The sequence below is a fragment of the Morchella importuna genome (genome assembly GCF_003444635.1).
Source record: "Morchella importuna strain M04M26 chromosome Unknown Morimp01GS003, whole genome shotgun sequence".
In the NCBI taxonomy this organism is placed as follows: Eukaryota; Fungi; Ascomycota; class Pezizomycetes; order Pezizales; family Morchellaceae; genus Morchella; species Morchella importuna.
Window position 1 is genome coordinate 1,241,564 of NW_025763400.1, and position 21,716 is coordinate 1,263,279.

Below are 21,716 nucleotides of genomic sequence, written 5' to 3' on the forward strand. Positions count from 1 at the left end.
GCACCGCTGTCTGAGGATAATCAAAATCGCAGATCTTCCCTGATTGCGGATGAAAGATAGCGAGTCCACCGGGTGCCCTCTCGATCCACCTGCGATTCCTTGAAATGGCACCCCTTAGACAACTTATTAGGGTTAATCGTACACTAGGATCCGGAGGTTTTATTCAATTTACGCGTTTTCTACAGCATGATCATGAGTATCGGTTTTGATGGCTAGGATCGACAGCTGCAGAAGGTGTTGAAATCGACACCGATTAAATCTGCCATTCCTCCCGGAGATGTTGGCCAGTATCTCGAAAAAATCCGTGGTCTCTGCTGTCCATCAAATCATGATTAATGCAATTGACGCGGGTCACCTTCAGTAATTGATTGTCATGCCAGACATAGTTTTTTTCCATCAGGACAGCTATCGATATATCAGATATACATGCTATTAGCCTCTGTCTCTGCCTCTGTGCCTAGGTGTTCAAATTGACACAAAGTGATATCACTGCTGGGGAGCATGCACGTAGGGAGGTACACTCCCCCCAATTCGTCCAGCGCCATATTTCATACAAATTTAATCTTTTACCAGGCATAATTAATTCCCGGCTCCACGCGCGGTCTCCGGTTGCACAATATTCAATCCCCCGCGCACCAGCCTGGGATTCACTAATCTAGACAACAATAAAAGAAAGGATTTTAGAGCACCAGATAGGGCACACCATCTTCACATCTAAATCTGCAGTCCGGGGCCGGTGCGATGGCAGAAAAATATCGATTACGAGCCTCTCTGTGCAATTCATTTCAATTGCATCCCATAAAAGCCCCAGGCCCTGGGAAAGACCTGTTTAAGTATTCCTCCTCCCCATGGGATTTTCTACCGCAGCCGAGGAGACCTGGCGGGTGGAATATCTTTTGACCGGCATGAGATGCAATGCACGGATCACCTAATTATTTAGAACCACACCACTACATCTTCGACCACAGGGCACAAGCTGTCAGCTGTAGACTGGATCTTAACTCAAGGCCATGCAGTTTGGGTTGGGACGACATGAGGCGCATGTTTGACGCAATAGTACATACATACCTGTATTATCTATGCCAAGCAGCCTTGGAGTACCTACATAAATCTACATTAGCTACCGGCAGTTCAACTCCGGCAAAATCGAGCTTGATTACATGTAGGTATTGCACATGTCACCCGAATAAGGAGAAGTCTTCGTGGGCAAAATCTATTTGCTAACAAAGCCTGTCTATTTTTCTCTCTTCGCCCACACAATTCGGGAGTAACAAAAAGGTATGTCCTTTGCTCGTGCCAACAAAATGGATTTCATTTTGTGTCTTTGCGAACGGGACTGCTGTGTTTTTACCCAAATGGAGGGATCGGTTTATCTCACTTGCTGCATCTGCGTATAGAGCGAATCATTTCCGCACTGAATGTCTTGGCAAGGGAATAATTCCGATCTCTCCTGCTGTCTGTCACTCATCAGATTCGGATGCTTATTTCAACGTCACCTGTTGTGTCCCACTCCTACGAAACCCACCTATATCATTTTTTCTTCCTTTCAATATTCCTCACAAAACAGTACTTTATTGACTTAATCTAATTGTCCAACTGTCAAACTGGGATGCAACGTAGGTCGACTCATATCTTAGATTACCATCAGTCTTCCAGATCTTCTCAAAACCTGGCACTTCCCTGTATATATGCGCCAGCGATAGATATTTTTCGTAGAAAAACACCATCACCGCCCTACTGTGCACAGAAACCTGGATTTCTTTCATCGCTTCTTTCCGAGGCCCGCATGTATATGCAGTTTATATTCAGCCGCGATCTTGAAAAATGATAAGGCCCAACCCTCGGGGACGTTGTGATTCGAGTTTTAGAGTCTAGCTTAAACTCTTAGACCCAGCTTAAGCCGTAAAGACTCGGATGCCAACGATGCTATTGATAAGAGGGAAGCATAGAGATTGGATGAACTCGTGAATGGCAGTACTGTCGTTAGCCGTAAGAACAGTACCGTAAAAACTCGATAGGTGAGCCCGGGCTTAAACCAAAAATATAGGGTGAATAACAGTACTGGAGAAACGTAAAGCAACCAATCAGAGAGCTCGGATTCGATAGATGAGCCCGGGCTCACCTATCGAGTTTTTACGGTATCTGCCTATTACAATGATTTACGTTGAGAACATGTATGGCTTTAACAGTAACTCTTGACCGGAATGATACCCGTAAAATGTTGAAGGTAAGAACTGATGAACCAGCGAGGCCCACCTTCCTGATTCTCAATATTTAAGTCTTTCAAACCTTGCCCCACACTAGAGCATATGCAGTAATATGCAGCGAAAGTGCCGGATCGTCAGCCTACTTTAAATCACCCCAATCTACGCACGAATGAAATTCCATTCTTCCTCGGGGTATACCGGGAAAAATCGGGGGTTGGAACGAGGTCTGTGATGAGATCTGTCTCAAGTTCGGACGAAGACTCAGCCTTTGAAGGATACATGTATATATCATAGAGCTGCATGATTGGCTGCCTGTAATGTTCCCGGGAGGCTCTGCGGATAGTTAAAAGGGAGTGTTGTGTCTGAAGTTACATGAATCAAGCCGCCCAGTACCCCAAAGCCTCCCAGCCCCCAAGTTACGCGCATCCTATCCCTGGAACTCAGCACAGAGAGCCATGTCCATCCGTGGTTCAGTACCCGCATGTGCCATGGATCTACATAGAGCATATACCCACAAGACGGTACGCTGCGCATGCGCCATGCTGAATTGAAGACTCCCAGGTTATTATATACATGACCTCTTACCTCGTACTATTGGGCCCTAACTAAGATTATTGTCATCACAGTTTCTCACTCGTGCGAAAGATGCAAGCACCAATGAGAATAATTTAATTAGGACGATCAGTAGGGTTTAATCCCACCAGCCTAGGATACGTCATTGATCGATACAGCCCTATAGGCCCGGCCTACCAGAACTTGGCCAACCACCACCACCGCCTTAGAGATTTGTGACCTCCGAACTGTTTGTAGTATACTACTAAATGCCAGTAAACGCACAACCGTAGGTACAAGTACTCTTCGAGGGAGAGGTCCACGTGGCTATGTACTCATTTCTTTCCTCTAGCATACGTGTGTAGAGTAGCTTCCCATCGTCGATTTTATCATTTCAGAGCACGTAGCTAGCCCTGTTTCTGGGCCTACTACATACGCCCACCAGGCTAGCACATATGATTTCATAACAAATGCCCCTGTTCGTTTCGGTCTTGCATACATGTATATATGAACATAAAACATCACTCCTAGTGACAGTGAGCCCCGATAACGCTCCGTCCCCGTGTAACAACCTCACGCTGCCGAAATACATATATACATACTTGCAAGTAGATCACCACAATACCAAGCTTTTTTTTTTCCTTTTCTCCTCTTCAAAGGGAAGGGATTCGGCACTTTCACACGTCACAGCTTCACATTACTTCAATACCTATTGGATCCACTGCATGGTATACGTGCGTACCGTGTGCCATTAAATATTATAGCATCTCCAGCTAACAAAACAAATCCGATGATAAAATCGAGTACATTGCCTGAGCTCCGGCAGTATATTGTACTTATGCCACGCTATGTCTATGTAATCCCTGTGATACAATTCTCCCTCGTAAAAAAGAGAAGAAAACCCCGAAAAATCGAATGCTCCACATGAAAAGGAAGAGGGGCTGGACTCAAGTGCATTTCGGTGTATAAAACATAAATAGCTGACGAATAAGATCTTTCGAGGGGTATGATCAAAATAATGTGCAAGAAAACGAGATGAAAAACTCCAAACCCCAATATGATCCTAGATATGAATATAAAATTGTTATAGACAGTAAATGATGAGAAGAGATAAGCAAGAATGTAACCGGAGGAAAATTGGTTAGACTGGCCCAGTTATAAACGCCACGTTAGTAGCATTACACCGACGTAAAGAAAAAATGCCGAAAAATAAAAATAAAACCCATAAAAAACTTCACATAACATCTTCGAATAACAATAAACCCTCCATTCAACAGCGCTATCCAAAGCCTGCGCTCCAAATAATAAAGAGAAATCACCGCACAAAGGGCTACAGACAATATGGAAAGAAAGCGAACACCAATAAAAAAAAAGGGAGGAAAAAGGAAAAAAGGAAAAAGGAAAAAGGAAAAAGGAAAAAGGAAAAAGGAAAAAGCAGAGCAAGTAACGTAAATAATAATGCGAGCCTCCTACCACTGCTGAAACAGCTCAAAAAATGACCTCAGGGTTCTCACGAAAATCAACTCCAATCACCTCTACCCATACTTCCACTACCACCAAGACCACCACGACTTCCCCGTCTACCAGGAGAACTTGCAGATACATCTCTGCCCCCGCTCCCCTGTTCTAAGCTCCTCCTTGTTGACTGATGGGTACCAGTCATGTCGCTCATGTCAAAAAGCAATTCGTCATCCTGATTATAGCTCGGCGTTCTTCTTTCAATAGATGACGGCCCGTTCATCCGATTAGCAGGCGCCCCACTGTTAATACGTTCACTTATCAGGCTAGATGAACCAGCTGAGGGCTGTCCCCGACTTAATCTACCTCGCGAGGTTTGACCAGAAGATCCAGGGCCGGAAGGTGTACTTCCTCTTGTATACCTCTGCTGGAATCGAGGTCTTTCCCCTTCAGCAGAATCTATAGATGGAGGTCCAGGCGGTCCAAATGCCAAAATATCATCGCCGCCATTATCACAAAGTTCTCCAGAGTCTTCCCTACCAGAAATAGCTGTTTCAGACGCATTTTGTAGGTCTAATAGCCGACTTAGACTTAGTGGGACCATATTTACACTCCCTAAACTAGCACTCTGACGCTGATTTGGACCATATGCGACAGTCGGATCGAAGTCGAGAGAAGCACCGCCGTCTTCGGGCGGTTGAGACATAGAGTTTGATCTACGTGGGAAGGGACGGGGTGAATTGGGAATATCCAGTGGTGATGTCTTAGAGGCCGTAGTCATCTCTTGGTCAATCTCCTGTCTTCTTTCGCCAATAGCGCTCTCCATATTGTTTTGCTGCCCCCCACGGGGCGGGAGCGGGGAACGATGTCGGCGTTGATCATACTGTGCAGTGAGACCTTCGCTAAGTCGGGATGGAATTGCCGGGGTGTGTGGGGTGTGTGGGGTGTGTGGGGTGTGTGGAGATATTGGTTTTCCAGGGGATGAAGATGATGAGAGTGCTGTCGATGGCACCATTACTGGGACATTCGTCAAGTGCCTGCTCGATGTCGAGGGCGAACCCAGTGAAGGCTGCAGCAATAGGGACGAAGACATTGAGTCTGCCAGAGCACTTTGCGAGTCTCTCATTTTCTGAAACTTTGATAAAGCATTTCCTGCCCTTTTACTTGAACCTTCACCAGCAATTCCACTAGGTTGAAAACTCTTGAGTGTCTGTCTTTGGCCGTCCGCCAGCATCGACATAAAGTCCCTTATTTGAAGGTCCTCGTCCATAGTAGAGTTGGCCCCAGCGTCCAAATAAAGCCCTGATCCGGGTGCAGCCGATGAGCTATAGCTAGCTTTCCCACTGCTTGTATTGTCATCATCAGTCCGGCTTGCTCCAGAAATAATCCTTGGCCGACGTTGGCCGAAACTGCTTGTAATACGCGTAATAGGCTGGCCTTGAGCGAGAGGAGATGACCCAGGAAAAGAAGATACAGGCATAGGTGTTTGGTTAGGTGTCCCATCGGGGAGTCCAGGAGAATTCCTAAATGTTGGCGACATCGTTCCCAGGCTTGGCCGCTGCCGATGGCTAGGAGCTACTGGGGTCATGATTCGACTTAACGACGTGCGTGGTGATGATGCCACCTGATCCGAGTTTGCGGGCGAAGCTGACAATGAAGGCGATTTGAATGGCTGCATAAAAGATACTGAAGGTCGACGTTGTACACCCTCAAAGCTTCGAAGTGATGACTTTGAACACTGTATTGACCGCAGCCCAGTGGGAGGTCGTTCGATAGGCGAACTATTCAATGAAGCCCTATCGGCTAGCTCTGCAGCAGTTCTCAAAGCGGATATCGGGCTAGCACCCGAAGGAACTGTTCCCTGATGATGAAATGAGGATAAGCTTCCATATGTTTGATTATAGTCCGGTCTTGGTGGTGGATGAGTATTAGCTGAAGGCAACGAATTCATTTCTTTTCCAACAGAGGCGTAACCAAGAGGCTGCTGTGAAGGGGCTTTTTGTGTTAATGATGGCCGAAAATAGTGTTCATCAAGATTTATAAAATGCGAGCTCAGTAGGGCTTCAGAGTCATCAACCCTAAACTCGCAATTTTTCCTAAACTCCACAGATATATCAAAACACCCCGCTGGACTTTCGACCCTTGGGAAAGAATATGTATCTGTTACTTCTTTATCGCCTTCATATAGTGGTACCTGTAATAAGTCCCATTCTTTGGGGGCTCGGGTATAATTGCGGCCATTAATTATTCTGCAGCTTACTTTCAACGTACTGGTATTGAGTTTAACCTTCGACAACCGCCGCCGAAACTTCCAGGTTGGCATAAGTCCTGCATAAGCATACAATGCACGGAAGAGTATGATACCCTTTTTATATACTACTGGAAGCTCTGGTGCAAGGGCGATATCATATGGAGGGCTGATTGCAATATTAGCGATAATGTTAGTTTCCCAAACGAAGTATAACCCGTAAGATAGCATATGGAAGGGGGAATAAATGAGGGCTTCTATCTTTTGAAGGCAGGAACTTAAGAAAAACCAGGGCATACCTCAAATCTACGGTCCACCTCTCCAAAATCACTTCGTGGCGCGATCCACCACCACGCCCAGCCTTCCTCGATTCTGTATTGTTTACTCCGGCCACAGCTGCAGCTGTATCAAGGGCTTCATTTACGTTCCATCTCTTTCCTTCTCCATCTAGAATTACTAATGATTGGTTTGCTGTCAAATCTGTTGCGTCTAGGTATGTTTCTATTATCATTGGAGGAGGTCTTGGTTCAAAACAATCCCCCTTACGCCATAATTCGAGGATTTCTCGAAATGCGTCCGTCTCATCAAGCTCGATATTAAACTACCTCGGGCAAGAATATTAGTGAACATCCTCTCTTCGTCAGGTATATCTGATTCACAAGTATAAAACAAATGGAATTTTTGCCATACCCATCTGTTGACTTTCTTTTGCCCACTCTTTGGTGAAAATGTTGGGGGCAGGACCATTCTTGCGTGTAAAATTACCATCGCGGCCTTCCCAAAATATGCCTGCACTATCTGGTTTGCTTTATCTCTGCTTGTCCTCTCGACGGGTGCCCCACCGCCACCACTTCCCCCTGGCACATTTGACGAGTAGCCACCATGCGATCCGGAATGTGTATGTCCTCCTGTAGCACCCCCAGAAGCGATATTCGTGAACCCCCCAGAAGAAGTTGAACCAGAACCATCCATTCCAGCATAGGTAAACCCTGCAGAGAATCGTCTTGTTGATGATGAATCTGGGCCGTCGTTGGTTGTTGCTCCTGCAGCAGTTGTTCTCCGTCGAGGAGGTGTGCTCCAAGGGAGCGGTGATTCGTGTCCGTACATGGCGAGAAGATCGTTATGTAATCGATCGACGGGAATAACTCGGTGGGGGATAGGATGAAAGCTGTTGTATGTATTTATGGGTGTGGAGGTGATGCTGCTAAGCAAAGATGTCAAGGTTGTCTATGAAATCCTGATCTGTGACAGCCATCACATTTATTTAATCCACTGTATTTTCTCGAGTATCTTAAATCCCTTTTTGTCCCTCTCTATCCTCCTTTCTCTTTCGCAACTTTTGATGTGTTCTTAGGAAATTCCGGGGGAGGTGAGCTTCGATAGCGATAGAGCTAGAGGGTATCGCTCGCTTGATACTTGGTGGCTGCTAGCGGGCAAGGGGTCTGGGTGATGTGGCTACAATACTCAGCAAAGTCGATAGGCGATAATCAAATTATCCGTGAAAGCGAGCCAGCGCCAGAAAAAGATAAATGAAACAGAAATTGGTATAATCTTGAAGGTGGCGGAGAGATGTGAAGGGGCGCGGGCAGTGAATATGTGGGGGGTTGGATAACTAAACGCTGTTTAGCTGAAGGCACGGACAGGGCAACCTTCTAACAGAATAAGGTTATGAATATCATCCGAAAACCAAGAGGGGCAGCGGTGAAAACGCGCAAAGGATAATCGATAACTAGGTAGATAAGATATCAGGCGATGGGGGAATAACTAGGAAATATAACTACTGGATCGAAGGAGAGGGTTAAGGACACAACAAATTTGGTGAAATGCGAGATAGGGTAAGAGTAGGTAGGCAGAAAAGCATCAACAAGGTATACAAAAGTAACAGTGAGATACAGGTAGTTGAATGGGAGCAAGGAATACGCACTTACAAGTCCAACACTGGGTCCGTGGATCTTTTAGTCGCCTGAAATACAGAGCCTTTGATTTGATACCGCGGAACACTTTTGGTGCTAGTTCTGCACAAAAGTACTAGAACAGAGGAGTACAGCACCGGTTGCCTGTTGTCCCCAGTATGTACCCGTAACTAGTCGGTGGTGTTGTTGCTGAAGAAAGGGAAGAAGGATGGATGGATGGGGGGATGGGGGGATGGATGGATGGAAGACACTTGTACCTGCTGTAACAAAAGATAATGGATATGCCACCTGCAAGCCTGGCAAACCCCCTTGCCGAAGTTCTCGATACGATGGCAGCTACTAATCACACGTCCTCAGGTTTGATTTTTTGATGTTTGGGCAGATAGACATTGTATGTAGCTTTGAACCTTGGCTTGACTCAAAGGACCAATCGAACAATAGGTGTGTGTAACAACCACACCTCCAGTACATACATAACAGCTGTATATACAATACCGGTCCACATGTACAATACCTACAATACCTATCACCTTCTCGAGCTTCCCACTTCAAAACTCCACAGCTTTTCATAAATTGACGGCACGCTCATCGATAATGAAAGATGGTGTGGGCAAGTTAGAAAAAAGGAACCTGCTGGTATGCGAGCAGACGCAACCAAACAATCTCGCGTGACTCAGGACACTGAGATCGAGACGTAATTCGTCACTGGGACATGTTGGAACAGAGACCATAACTCTATCTACATACCATAGGATTATACGAAGAGTAAGTTGCCCTAATCAATAAGACACATTTATTATATCTAGAGAACTAGAACACAATCCGGCAACTCAATATGTATACACACACATAGATATTATCCACATGAGCCTTGAACTTTAGATCTACATACGGTACCAGCCTGGTGGAAGGTACTGTATATCGTACTGTATATGTATATATACGCATTTTCTAGTTACATGATCATGATAAGGCACCAGAAATAAGTCCTCCACCAAAATCGGTATCTATCGAATACAGCCCAGTAGATCGATAAGCAAATCCTGGCAATATTAAACTCGCGAGTACCTAGTTATCAATCTGCATTGTCTATCAGTATGCCACTCTGCGTCATCTGCAAATCTCGACAGTCGCCAAGATAGGCCAGATTTTGTAGGAAACCCGATATCACGGCAGTTTGTTAAAAAAAAAAAAAAAAAAAACATAATTTTTGTGAATTTACCTAGGGTTCTTTTGATACTATAGAGCCAAAGCATCGGGATGTAAGCCCATATGGCCTACATGTACGTTGCATATTGCGAAATCATGCATATATTACATGCCTGCAGTGCTTTGACTCTATCCCGCTGCTGTGCTTGCTGCCTAGTGTAGGCACATAGATATGGAGTGACTCCCAGTGGTCTGTATGTAGGCTTACAACCTTGCAAACAAACAAGCTTAATAGATGTATGTACGTCAAAGACTCATAAGAGTCAACTACTTGCACCGTTTCTAACAGCCAATAGTCTTGTTTGCCGAGAACTAGAGTACATACATGTATCCCAGCCCTCCAATCCTTAAGCCAGCTAGCTACATGTAGGTACGGATGTATTAGTATCACATATTGAGACACCAGATAAAACCCATGTATCTAAATACATGTAATCATGATATCAGTGATCTCAGAGCCGGCTTCTACCACTAAGATTTTGCGCTCAAGAGGACTCATATTACTGGCTAGTATGGCTCCGCTTTTGAGCTCGATCGCCCTTTGTATTCTTTATATTTGCCTGACTAAGCCTTTCGTTATTTCTAGATCTGTGTAACCTACATGTAGTTACAAGCACTTTTATAATTGATTGACTCCCATATAAAATGAGCTTAATTAAGCTTTGCAATAACCACAGTCACAACTGCTTCCCTTAGAGTACCATGAACCTCTATAGCTAGATCAATAATAATGATTTCTATATGTGGTCAGGCAGGGGGATGCTGAGGTTTGCAACACCGTATGTGGGTCTTAGGGTCGATCTATTGGATAATTACGCTGTAAGCACCCCGTTAAAGTCCATAATATATGCGGGAAATCAATCACTATAGTTTGTTCTGCTTGATCGTATTTATCAGGTACCCGGAACCCTTTTATGTATAAATATCGTTGATTATCTCGAGTTTTGTACTGTATCTCGAATCTCTTTAGTCAACGATATAAACTAATGACCAGTACACGCAACCATAGCACATGTATGTACATGCTGTATACGTAGGCGTCAGGATACGAGACTCGAATTTAACTACTCCATGAACAGATGAGCTAGAACAGCCTCAAAACTCTTTACTCAATACTAAGAAACAATGTTGGTGTGGGTATAATTGAAAAAGTAGCTTTAACCATTTACGCTAGTAGAGCCAAAGAAACTCTGCTCCTTGCTAGCATGTAGATTAAGCCAAGCCAACCAGCTTCTTATTCCTTTTCAATAACTTCTCGAGTTTCTTCTCGAAAGCCTCTGTTTCTTTTCTTGCTGCGATGACCTTTTCCTTCAATTCCTCCAAAGTTACCTTTCCCTCGCCTCCCCCCTTCATCTCCGCCAGTAATGTATTTTTTGGCATCCATTTCCACTCCTTCATGGTTGTAGGATACCTCTCCCATGCTTTTTCACGCTTTCGACTTTCTTCCAGTTTCAAAAAATGATCTTCTTGTTGTTGTGTGAGGCCAGTAAGGACATTACCACCGGGAGTCACAAGTTGGTGCATCGTAATTGTACCGCCTCCACGGAGATTTATCCCCGTTGTTCCAGAATGCTTCAACTGTTGCCCTTGAGGTTCGGACTTGGAAATGGTATCATCGCGAATCTTGATCTGAGCGAGTTCGTCCGCCGTTATATGGAGCTCATACCTGATGCCTACTATTGGTTTAAACATTTCGAGAGTAGCGAAGTGAATATCGTTGATCTCTTGAAGAAGTTGAGCCACAGTCTTATTTGACGCGGGGGGCTTTTCAGATTCTGTCTGCGCTAGTGTTGCAGTAGCCGTGCCGACTGCAGAATTTGTAGGTGTATCACGCTTCTCCGGCATAGGCATCTGGGGGGCGTCCAGCTTCTCCGTCGTATGAGGGCTTGGAGGGCTCTCGATACTTCCATCAGCACGCTTCTTATCCTTCTTCTTCATTCTTCCAATGATAGGGGCATGGACCTCCTCCACTTTTTTTAATCTTTCTTGCTGCAGCTCACGTTCCTTCTCCTCGGCTTCCCTGCGGCGTTCTCTTTTAAGCGCGCTTTTGCTCTTCTTCTGTGGTTGTTGCTGGGATTGTAATGGAGGGGAAACAGGTCTACTTGACATCCCCGATACTGATGCTGTTTCTGATACTGCACTCTCCGAGTTCGCACTTTTAAACCCAGCTTGTGTCGGGAGAATTCTGACCATGCGAGGGGCTGTAGCCAGGTTCGGTGCTGTCTCGTCTTTCACAACATCAATGATAGTTGGAAACGTATCAACCTTGGGTAACTCTAGTCTTTTTGTACTAGGTGAAGCTGGCAGTAACGCTGCTGAGGACCCCGACATCGACGCCTCCTCATCTGTTTTTGTTTTCCATGCGGAAGGCAAAGTGGGAATTTTTGAGACAACGCTTGTTGTCTGCTTACTCGTGGCTACTTTTTTCGATGGGATTGAGATAGCAGGTATAGCTACAGGTACAGTTGGTTTCGTTATTGCCGCTGTTTTAGGAGGTGCTAGGGCTGGGAAATCTTCCTCGTCGATAATTCCAGGGGTCAAATTTCGCGATGGTGTTTGAGACTGGTTCTGGGAAAAGAAACCCGTACTGATATTGAGACCGAAACCTACAGTACAAATATTTTAGTATTTATGTTTTGAAAATCTGAAGAATTGAAAGTCGATAGGTAGTTAGGTATTGTGGGCAGGTTCTGTACGGGCCTTCATCAACTATAATCATCTTCCTAACATATCTTTAACTATGATAGGAGGCAGGCAGGCAAGGACTATTCTACACTGCATGATTCTCTGATTCTTCTAACTGCAAAATGAAAGGAAGAGAAATGAAATACTAGAAATGAAATACATGAGAAGCGGCAGCCAACAATGTAATCGCAAAATGTTAAAGGTAAGGTATGGACATACATGCAGTGCTGAAGTGGTAGCTTTCGAAAAGCGTAGGCCCGCAAGAGACTTTTCAAACACCGTTTCCAGCCCATTAGGCTTTGTTTCCACCCGTATATCGGATTGGTTTTGGTCTTTCCTTGTCCTGTATCCAAACCCCCCGAATCCAAAACAAAATTTTGAAATAGTAAGAGATAGCAAGGGACTGGAAATAAGAGAACAACCTCCTATAGAAGCGGTTGCACAAAATCAATAGCACAGTCAAAAATAACTGGATAAAAGAAGAAAAAAGAAACCCATTCCCCAAACACGAACGCCTCGAGTTAAAAGAGAACACAAAATATAACCAGCACATGAGAAATAGTAATAGTATCCCTGCCTGCCCGCCTGCTGCCGCGAGCATCCATGACATTTCGAAAGAAGACCTGCGCAGAACCCTATAATTCCACTACCTACCACCTGCCGACATTTCCATAGTACATGCTCTGATTGTACGCACCTTGTTGTCCTTGGGTGTTTCCAGCTTGAAGTCCTTGATGGTGTAACTGGTGTTGTTGCTGTTGAGGTTGGGCGACCCTAGCTTGGAGAATACTAGGATCAACAAGATCGACTGCATTTGGCGAATCAGTATACCTTTCCCCACTCTGAAGTGAAGCAGAAAGCATACGTTTTCCATCTCCGGATCTTCCTAGCCCACTTCCAGAATTGGCAAGTCCACTAGCACCACTTCCCCTCATAAACTCCCTCAATAACACTTCCGAATTCTCGCTTTTTCCATGATGACCGCCCAGTCCCAATCCGCTAAATTGTCCACCAAGACCATGCAAAGCTCCCATAGGTATTCCCATTCCCGGTGCGGGCGGAGTGGGAGCACTCTTCAATCCTGGAGGCGGTTGTTGAACGTTTCCGCCCAACATTCCGCCACCAAGGCCTGGAGCACCCCCTGTTGCCCCATAGAACTGTGCAGCAAGCTGTTGATTGTGTAGTTGTTGCTGTGCCTGTTGAGGCATCATACGGACTTGTTCGGCCATATGGACAGCATTACCACGAGGGTTGACGGAGGTTACCGCTGAGGCCGGATTCTCATTGGCAAATGTATATCTCGAAGATTGGCGCGCGTGCATAGAACCAGAGTGTGATTGTTGTCCTGGGCCACCTAAAGAGGCAGCACCAGCTTGGAATGGATTAAACGCTTGCTGTTGCTGATGAAGCAGACCGCCTGGAGTGTGTACCCTCATTGAATTTTGTTGCTGCTGCTGTTGCTGCTGCTGCTGTTGCTGCTGCTGCTGCTGCTGCTGCTGCTGCTGCTGCTGCTGCTGTTGCTGCTGCTGTTGCTGCTGCTGCTGCTGCTGCTGCTGTTGGAGTTGCTGCTGGATGTTCTCTTGTTGTTGAAACGCACCAAGCCCTTGTTGCTGATTTGCTGCAGTTTCCTTTAGCAATGCAAGAGGATCCCTTTGTAGTGGGGTTGCTCCTCTCCCTGCTACGTTCAGAGGTAGCCCTGGAGCCCCTGACATGGTACCAACAGGTGGCTGGGGTTGTGAAACCTCTTCCACTGGCTCTTCGTGACCACGATCCTGCTGACTTCTCATCTTTTCTGCAATCTCTCTCCTACGCTTTCCACCATGACGATCAAACATTGGCGGGATGTTCTCGATATCTTGGTACTCGTCAGGACTAAGAAATTTGGTAGAGAAAGCAAATTTAAAATTGGGATTAGCAGCGGCCTTTTGACATCTCAAGAACCGCTGGAAATGTTCATCCATTGCTGATGGCTCTGGTTCAATTGATTTAGATGGTGGAGGTGGCGGTGCAGTTTTATTTACTGGAGGGGGTGGAGGTGCCTTTGGAGGTGAAGAAATTGATTCCGAACCTATATCTGTAGCTACATTGGGAGATTTCCCGTTGTTATTCGAAGTACTGGATGTAGTTGTCGTTGATGTTGAACCTTTACTCCCACTAGCAGCACTCTTCCCACTCTCTTGGCTGCGACTTTGTACCATTGGAGCTGCGGGTGCAGTCTTTGGACTAGGTGTTGAAACCTTTGATACAGTGGCAGAGATAACTTGCTGCTGAGGTACAGGAACTGCGGATTTTACTGCAGGTGTCGGTGGATTCTTGGCCCAGTTTGCTGTTGATGGTAAAGCAGACGATTCTCCGCCATCAGGGGTGCCGGAGCGCCCTTGGTGTGAGCTTATTCTGGTCATTTGAGCGCCATGCTGGTGTAAAGGCGGTGGATGGGACGGTGCCGCTGCTGCAACTGGAGGCTGTTGCTGTGGCGCTGGTCCCCGTGTAGATGCTGTATGCATACGGGTATTGTATTCAGATAGCCCTTGGCGATCAAAAGATTCGGCCTCTTCTCCCGGCTCATGTAAGAACATGCAATTCTTATTAGGACAAGCTTCGCCGCGAAGATAAGCAGAACAGTATTTCGTAGTTCCGTAGGTCGCTCTACCCCGTAAGTTAGCATAAGTCTAGAAAATCATTACACAAACAATACCTTAAGGTTCTGTCACCGTTTTGACTTCCATCTACGGCTGCAATACAGGTATGTGCATCTTCTTTCCTAGAAAATGTGACATAAACCCCGAGTCCTTGCGGCGGTCCTTGTGGGCCAGGACTATTGCTACCTCCCCCTTGTCCATCCTGGGCCGTCGTCCTTTTATTCACAACGATCTTGATTATTTTGCCATATTGACCAAAATATTGTGCACCTCTTAACGTTTGAAGTAAGTCCTCCTCACGGATACGTGGGTTTAGGCCTGTAACGTAAACGAGATTCTTCTGGACAACTCGGAGACCTCTAAGACGTTCACGATTCAGAGCCTCGGCTTCACGCTTCTGAGCTTCATATTTACGTTTCTCCGACTGTTGACGATCCTTCTTTGCTTTCTCGGCCCTAACTCTATAGAATCGCAAGAAATACTTAATCAGTAACGAATCCCAATTTGCGCTGTAAGAATTCAGCGTATCAGCGCACTAAAGATGGAACCTACTGTTCGCTGGGAATGGGTTTATATTCAATAGTCTTTTCGTTGTACGCTCGTCTACAAGCAGGGCACAGGCCGTTTAAATTCGTCCTGATATTGTTGAAACAGAACTGGCATATCTAATTGAAAGAACTTTAGTATTGATGCCACCAAGAAGCAGAAAAGAGTGACTTTAGGAATCCTTACCTGGTAGCCACAAGGGCAAGGTTTGAAATTCTTGTCTTGGATATCTAACTCTTCGACACAAAGAGGACTGTAAACCTCGCTTTAGTTAGTGAAGGTGGGGGTGGGGTGGCGGGGAGGAGTAGCGCGGTACCAGAACTCCTCGGTGTCGTCGATGAAGGTGTCTTGTTGTACTCTCGACATTGATATGGGTTAACAAGAAAGGCGAATAGATAGAGCAAAGCGGCACAGGTATTTGGATGATGTGATAGCGTGGAAGGATATCTATCGAACGCTGTACAAGTGGAGTGGAATAATCAGCAGTAAGGGTTGATGGTGGGAAAGAGATGAGGTGGGAGTTGGTGTCTAAGTTGTTTAACGAATCCCGTGGCAGGAATGACTTATGTAAGCCCTCCAATTAACACAACCTTGGCTTTACAATGTCACATACATACATGTAGGTACATGTAGGTACACGTGTAAGGTACATGTACCTACATTTTGTTTGTAGATTTGCAATGTTTGCCTCTGTTCATGTAACGAATAGCCAGCAGGACCTTGATCTGAATATCTGTACCTACATGTAAAGTACATGTACATTTTCACTCGGATTATTTCTGTGACAGTGAGCTGCACACCTTTCAAGCAAAAATCTTCATATACGTACATACAAAGTACCGGGTGTTGAGGGACCATTCTGTACCTAGAATCAGAAGTGAAATGATTTCACACACACACACACACACACCGGGTGTTGAAGGTATGATCAGAATCTGATAAGTGAATGTTGCGGTGAATACATGTATTTGTCTTATCAGATTCTGATCACTTTTCGCTACACCCTAGTACATGTACAAGCCTCTAGTATAATTTTTATATATGACATAGAAGACTACGATTTATAATATATAAAATAGGAAGTATTCAAAAGAAAATGCGCTAAATATAGCGAAATTTTATCGTAGTTTATTTGCCCAGGACTTTGAACCCGCAAAAATTTACAAGATTACATGAGAAAACGAGATAGTAAAATCTATCATGTACATATTTATGTAAGTAGCAGAGAGGTAAACTCATGTCCTTGTATGAATACATACATACGCGGTATCTTCTCCAAATTGGAAGACAATGGTTTATTTGGGTTTGTTCTTTTGCTACAACTTTGGCTGATCAAAAAATAATATCATTTCTTCTGTTCACCTTTACTCTCCGGTTCCGGAGCTGGTGTCGGGAGTTTGAACTGCTCAGAAAATGAGAATAAGCCCCCGAAAGTAGGAAGGGTGCGCATAGAAACATACCGACTCGGGTTTATAATCACGACCGCTTCCAACCTGCTCCCAAACACTACTGCCACCTTGGAAGTTCCTACATACATACATACCATTGTCAAATCTTTATTCCTACCGGAAACACTTTCCCTAGCATCAAAAAAAATCATGAGAGCATACCTGAAAGCTTGTGTCATCTCCAAGGGCTCCACAACGATTCGCTTCTTCTCCTCGTCGTACCGCAGTTCAGTGTATCCCGTCAATGGAAAATCCTTCCTAAGAGGGTGTCCATCGAAACCGTAATCTGTCATAATACGCCTCAAATCCGGATGTCCGACGAAAAAAATGCCAAACAAATCATACGCCTCACGTTCATACCAGTTGGCACCATCGTAGAGACTGCAAATTGAAGGAACTGGTGTAGCTTCGTCGGCATATGTCTTGACGCGAATTCGAGAATTGTGGTGTACAGACAGGAGGTTGTACACGACCTCAAAACGATTGTTCCTTGTAGGATAATCCACACCAGTAATATCAGAAACCTGAGTGAACTGGGCTGCAGTGTGATTTTTTAAGAAGGCAAACACAGGAAGAACAGATGTTGGGGCAATATAAATTGTAAGCTCGTCTTTCCAGACAGAAAACTGTTGAATGTGCTTTGGCAAGCACGAGATAAGATAACGCCCATATGCGTGCAGCGATTCACCAGCAGAGGCATACTTGTCAGCACTGTTGGGCAGCAGGTATCAGTATCATTGATGACTGTTTTATCGAACGCGAGATTTGTAATGTAGCCTTACGGGTTTACAATTGGCGCTGAGAGAGGTCCAACCGCTAATCGTGATATAACCAAAGTCAGTAATTGGGTGGTTTAAATAGTCAATGAGATAGTAAATCATACGGAGTCTTTCTGCTTTCCTAACGTTAGGAAGTTCTGAACCATCTGGTCTCTTTTGCCCAGAGTAATAGGTCCTCATAAGGGTAGTGGCGGGGAGAACCCCCCGGAGGGCGGGGGAGCGGCTACCACCAACGGCAGCCTTAGAAAGGGAACGCACAACGGCGCATGCGGAGTTGGTCCGAGCGGACATGGCGAATTTGTTCCCCGACAGAAAGTTAACAGGAACGGAGGAGGTGGTTTTGATGGGTTGATGACGGCGAATTTGGTAGATGATCTTTACCGGTGGACCTTAGGAAGTCACCACTTCTTGCTTAGTAATCTCATGAGTTGTCACTCGATATGCCAAGAGCAGCTGGAGCTTAATTAACCACTTCACGATTGTGCCTAGCAAGGTTCTTGATCAATTCACGCTGCTATAACCTTTATTTAGAGGGGTACATGTAGTTGACAAATTATTAGATGTAGTTTCTAGGTGATGTACAGCGGTGGGTAATAAGTGATCAGACAGAAAGCCACCAAAATACGCGTTTGCAGGCAAAATTGTGGCTAGGCCGTCCGATGACTTAATACCCACCGCTGTACTTACTAGTGCATTGATAGAGATATCGGGGCAATTCAACCCACACACGCACATCAGGTCCAATAATACAACTTTAAACCAACACAATAATAATTCAACTTCACGCAAACAGGAAATAATATTACATCTAAAGTTTGGATTAACCTTACAACGGAGCGATAATTTGTCAGATGAACCTGGCAAATACAGGACGAAGAAACTAAATGAAATAAGAACGTGCCAGATACTGAAGATATCAGTCAAATACGATCTTCTTTCCCATTGGCTTTCCCTTGACTGCTTCTTGTACCTTTGCCTGTTGTTCCTTCGCTTTCCTGGCAGCCTCCCAACTGGGATGTAAGGGCCCTTCAACCTCTGTGGGTTTCCCTTTCTTCTCTGCAGTACTCCCCTGTTTCCTTCCGCCCCCCCCACTTCCTTGTTTGATCCTCTGGTCGATTTTTTCCCTACCCTTTTCTTCCTCTCCTTTTTTGACATGATTCGCCTCTTGCCCAAACTTCTTCTCCCATAAGGCTCTCCTAGCTTGCTGACCCATCCGGTTCTTCCGCTCTTTCGGCTGTGTCGGCCCCTTCTTCTTTCCGTTTTTATCTTTATAATAGTCGGCGTCAATATCGGAATCAGAGCCAGAAATGTAACCGGACATGAGGGTAGGGAGAAACGTTGACTTTACCGAGTCAACAGGCTTCAGCTTTTCGGATTTCTTGACCTTTAAATTGGTGGCCTCTTGCGTTTGATTATATAGGTCTGGGTTTGATTTGGATTCGGATTTCGATCTGTAAGTAGTTGGTTTAGCGTGATGAGCTCGTTCCCCTTGATATTCCTCGTCGCCCTCTTCGTCCTCTTCGTCATTTTCGTTATCTTCGTCATCTTCGCCAGACCATTCATCATCTGTACCCCGTTGTAATGGGCCTTGATCCTCATCTTCGTCTGATGATCCTACCACCCTATCCATGAAATCGGCAGCGAAGGCATCCAAATCTATTTCTGCATCTACTGATTCTTCAGAGTTCAAAATCCCACCCCACTCTTCTTCGTTGTCCTCACTCTCGCTTTTCTCTTCGGCAGTAGATTTATTGTCGATTTTCATCCTCTTTACAAGCCGAACCGCCTCAACAGTCTCCCCACTACCTTCTTCAGACTCGGATCCCACATTTGTTTCTATTTCAGTTACCTTCCTCTTCCCCCCAACACCCCCCTCGCTTATGCCTATCGCCGACTTGACATTTCCAACCACCATTGCCATTGCTTCTTTGACAGCGTTTGAGTTGTATAATCTTGCAATTATATTCCTCTTCGCTATTTCCTTATCGTTCAACTGAACTTCTAATTCCTTCCGTGGTGCGAGCCAGGGGGGGAACAAAGGAGATGTTGATATAGGCTTGTGTTTTGAAAATGTTTTTAAGACATGATTTGAGGCGAGAAAGTTAACGTCGATCTCTTCCGTCTGCATCAGTAAAAAGTTAGCGTTTGCTTTTATCAGTATTCAGAGGCGTGGGATTGAATTTAGGTGTACCTTTAGAACTTCGAACTCCAGTTCAAGTTTCTTAACAGTTGCGTCTTCATTCTTTTCCCTATAATAAACAGTCTGAATCATCTTCTTCACTCTTTGGAAGAAATCTCCTTACTCACCTAGCAATCTTTAGTCGTTTCACAAGCTTCTGTTTTTCGAAGCCCTTAGCTTTCTTCAGGCCACGAAAAACCAATTTTTTTCCATGTTCTATCTTCCCCTCGACTGCTTTGCGAACCAGCTCAATTGCTTGTGGGGAGAGACTCGATGGGTCGGAAAGGTCGGTCGGAAAATCTAACTCTTTTTCGTCTTTTTTCTGAAAACGAGGGTTCAGACGAGGATGTTTACGGCCATACTGAAGGGCGGATAAGAAAGATTGTTTCCTTTTGGGTGGCATTATGAAGAAGGAGACTGTAAACTTGTCGATATTATCTGATTGTTCTATTCCATACCCTTCGCGATCCCAGATTTTATTTTCAACGTCAACTCGGGTATAGCTTGGCGCAGAACACAAAGCTTGGCAGTGGGGCTCTTTGGCCTTATGCAATTAACCCCACCAAATGCACACAACTTCTTATATAATTATTCCAAAATATCGATCTCTAAAATGGGAAAATCCAGCAAAGATAAGCGCGACTCTTACTATCGCCTTGCAAAAGAGCAAGGTAGGAGATATATTCTTTCTCGACTTTTGTAATAATTTTTGTGGAAAGGTCGCTGACTTCTATAATACCAGGTTGGCGTGCTCGTTCCGCTTTCAAGCTCCTTCAGCTCAACTCTCAATTCAATCTTCTTTCCAATGCTACTCGTGTAGTTGACCTTTGTGCTGCGCCTGGTTCTTGGTCTCAAGTGCTCTCCCGCACACTCCCACCAACATCTACTATTGTCGCATTGGACCTACAGCCCATGACACCCCTCCCGGGTGTTATAACACTTCAAGCCGACATAACCCATCCCTCCACACTCCCACTTCTTCTCTCACATTTGGGAAACCAGCCTGCAGATCTGGTCATCTCTGATGGAGCCCCAGATGTAACCGGGCTGCATGACCTTGACGAATACATTCAATCACAATTGCTTTTGGCTGCACTCAACCTTGCTACATGTGTCCTCGTTCCTGGAGGAGGATTTGTAGCCAAGGTATTCAGGGGTCGCGACGTTGCTATCGTTTTTGCGCAATTGCGGTGCCTTTTCGATCGGGTGACATGTGCAAAGCCAAGGAGCTCGCGCGGAAGTAGTATCGAAGCCTTTGTGGTCTGTGAGGGATATAGGCCACCACAGGGTTTCCAACCATCACTTGAAGCACCTCTAGGACTAGGGACATCATTCCCAGAGGTAAAAACCACAACTGTGCAGGAGAATCAAAACCTCGTGGATGGGGTGCAAGGGGTTTTATTAGAAAGCATAAATGGGGAGGAAGAGGGTGTAGGACAAGATGGAATGGACGTTGTTCGGTACATAGCACCATTTATAGCATGTGGGGATCTAAGTGCATACGATTCAGATGCGACAAACCAGCTACCAGATGTCGATGAGGATGGACAAAAGAGATCGAGTATAGATCCGATACAACCCCCAACAGCACCCCCGTATAAAACTGCTCTGGAAATGAGAAGGCAGCTAGGCGGTGGAGGTGTCTTGCGATAGCCATTCTTTCGGGGCTTTCTGGACAATATGTAAAAATTAAGTGGTGGATACTTTATTCTTCATTAATATCAAGATATAGAGAGTCCAGGTGACCAGAAAGAGTAAAGAAAAACTAACACAGCTCTCGATTCACCAGATATATATATATAGCCTTGATGAAACCTCACATGTAATGGCACTATTTTCTCGCACTAAGATAA

General features: G+C 45.2%; 5 protein-coding genes across 5 annotated transcripts; 1 reads left to right on the forward strand and 4 right to left on the reverse strand.

The window, feature by feature from the left end:
- Positions 1–4,278: 4,278 nt before the first annotated feature.
- On the reverse strand, positions 4,279–7,572 carry LAJ45_01836 (uncharacterized protein; the record flags this gene model as incomplete). The annotated part of the gene is made up of 4 exons (XM_046111429.1): positions 4,279–6,411; positions 6,478–6,634; positions 6,765–7,066; positions 7,156–7,572. 4 exons carry the CDS (start codon positions 7,570–7,572, stop codon positions 4,279–4,281), a joined length of 3,009 nt encoding a protein of 1,002 aa, XP_045975373.1.
- Positions 7,573–10,799: 3,227 nt separating this feature from the next.
- LAJ45_01837 (uncharacterized protein) lies at positions 10,800–15,823 on the reverse strand (the record flags this gene model as incomplete). The annotated part of the gene is made up of 8 exons (XM_046111430.1): positions 10,800–12,193; positions 12,970–13,080; positions 13,138–14,127; positions 14,341–14,918; positions 14,968–15,372; positions 15,464–15,576; positions 15,644–15,710; positions 15,774–15,823. 8 exons carry the CDS (start codon positions 15,821–15,823, stop codon positions 10,800–10,802), a joined length of 3,708 nt encoding a protein of 1,235 aa, XP_045975374.1.
- A 979-nt stretch (positions 15,824–16,802) lies between these two features.
- LAJ45_01838 (uncharacterized protein) lies at positions 16,803–17,975 on the reverse strand (the record flags this gene model as incomplete). The annotated part of the gene is made up of 5 exons (XM_046111431.1): positions 16,803–16,859; positions 16,918–16,984; positions 17,068–17,616; positions 17,688–17,721; positions 17,789–17,975. The coding sequence occupies 5 exons, from the start codon at positions 17,973–17,975 to the stop codon at positions 16,803–16,805; spliced, it is 894 nt and encodes a 297-aa protein (XP_045975375.1).
- Positions 17,976–18,600: 625 nt separating this feature from the next.
- On the reverse strand, positions 18,601–20,266 carry LAJ45_01839 (uncharacterized protein; the record flags this gene model as incomplete). The annotated part of the gene is made up of 3 exons (XM_046111432.1): positions 18,601–19,806; positions 19,876–19,933; positions 19,992–20,266. The coding sequence occupies 3 exons, from the start codon at positions 20,264–20,266 to the stop codon at positions 18,601–18,603; spliced, it is 1,539 nt and encodes a 512-aa protein (XP_045975376.1).
- A 210-nt stretch (positions 20,267–20,476) lies between these two features.
- On the forward strand, positions 20,477–21,516 carry LAJ45_01840 (uncharacterized protein; the record flags this gene model as incomplete). The annotated part of the gene is made up of 2 exons (XM_046111433.1): positions 20,477–20,534; positions 20,606–21,516. 2 exons carry the CDS (start codon positions 20,477–20,479, stop codon positions 21,514–21,516), a joined length of 969 nt encoding a protein of 322 aa, XP_045975377.1.
- Positions 21,517–21,716: the final 200 nt, after the last annotated feature.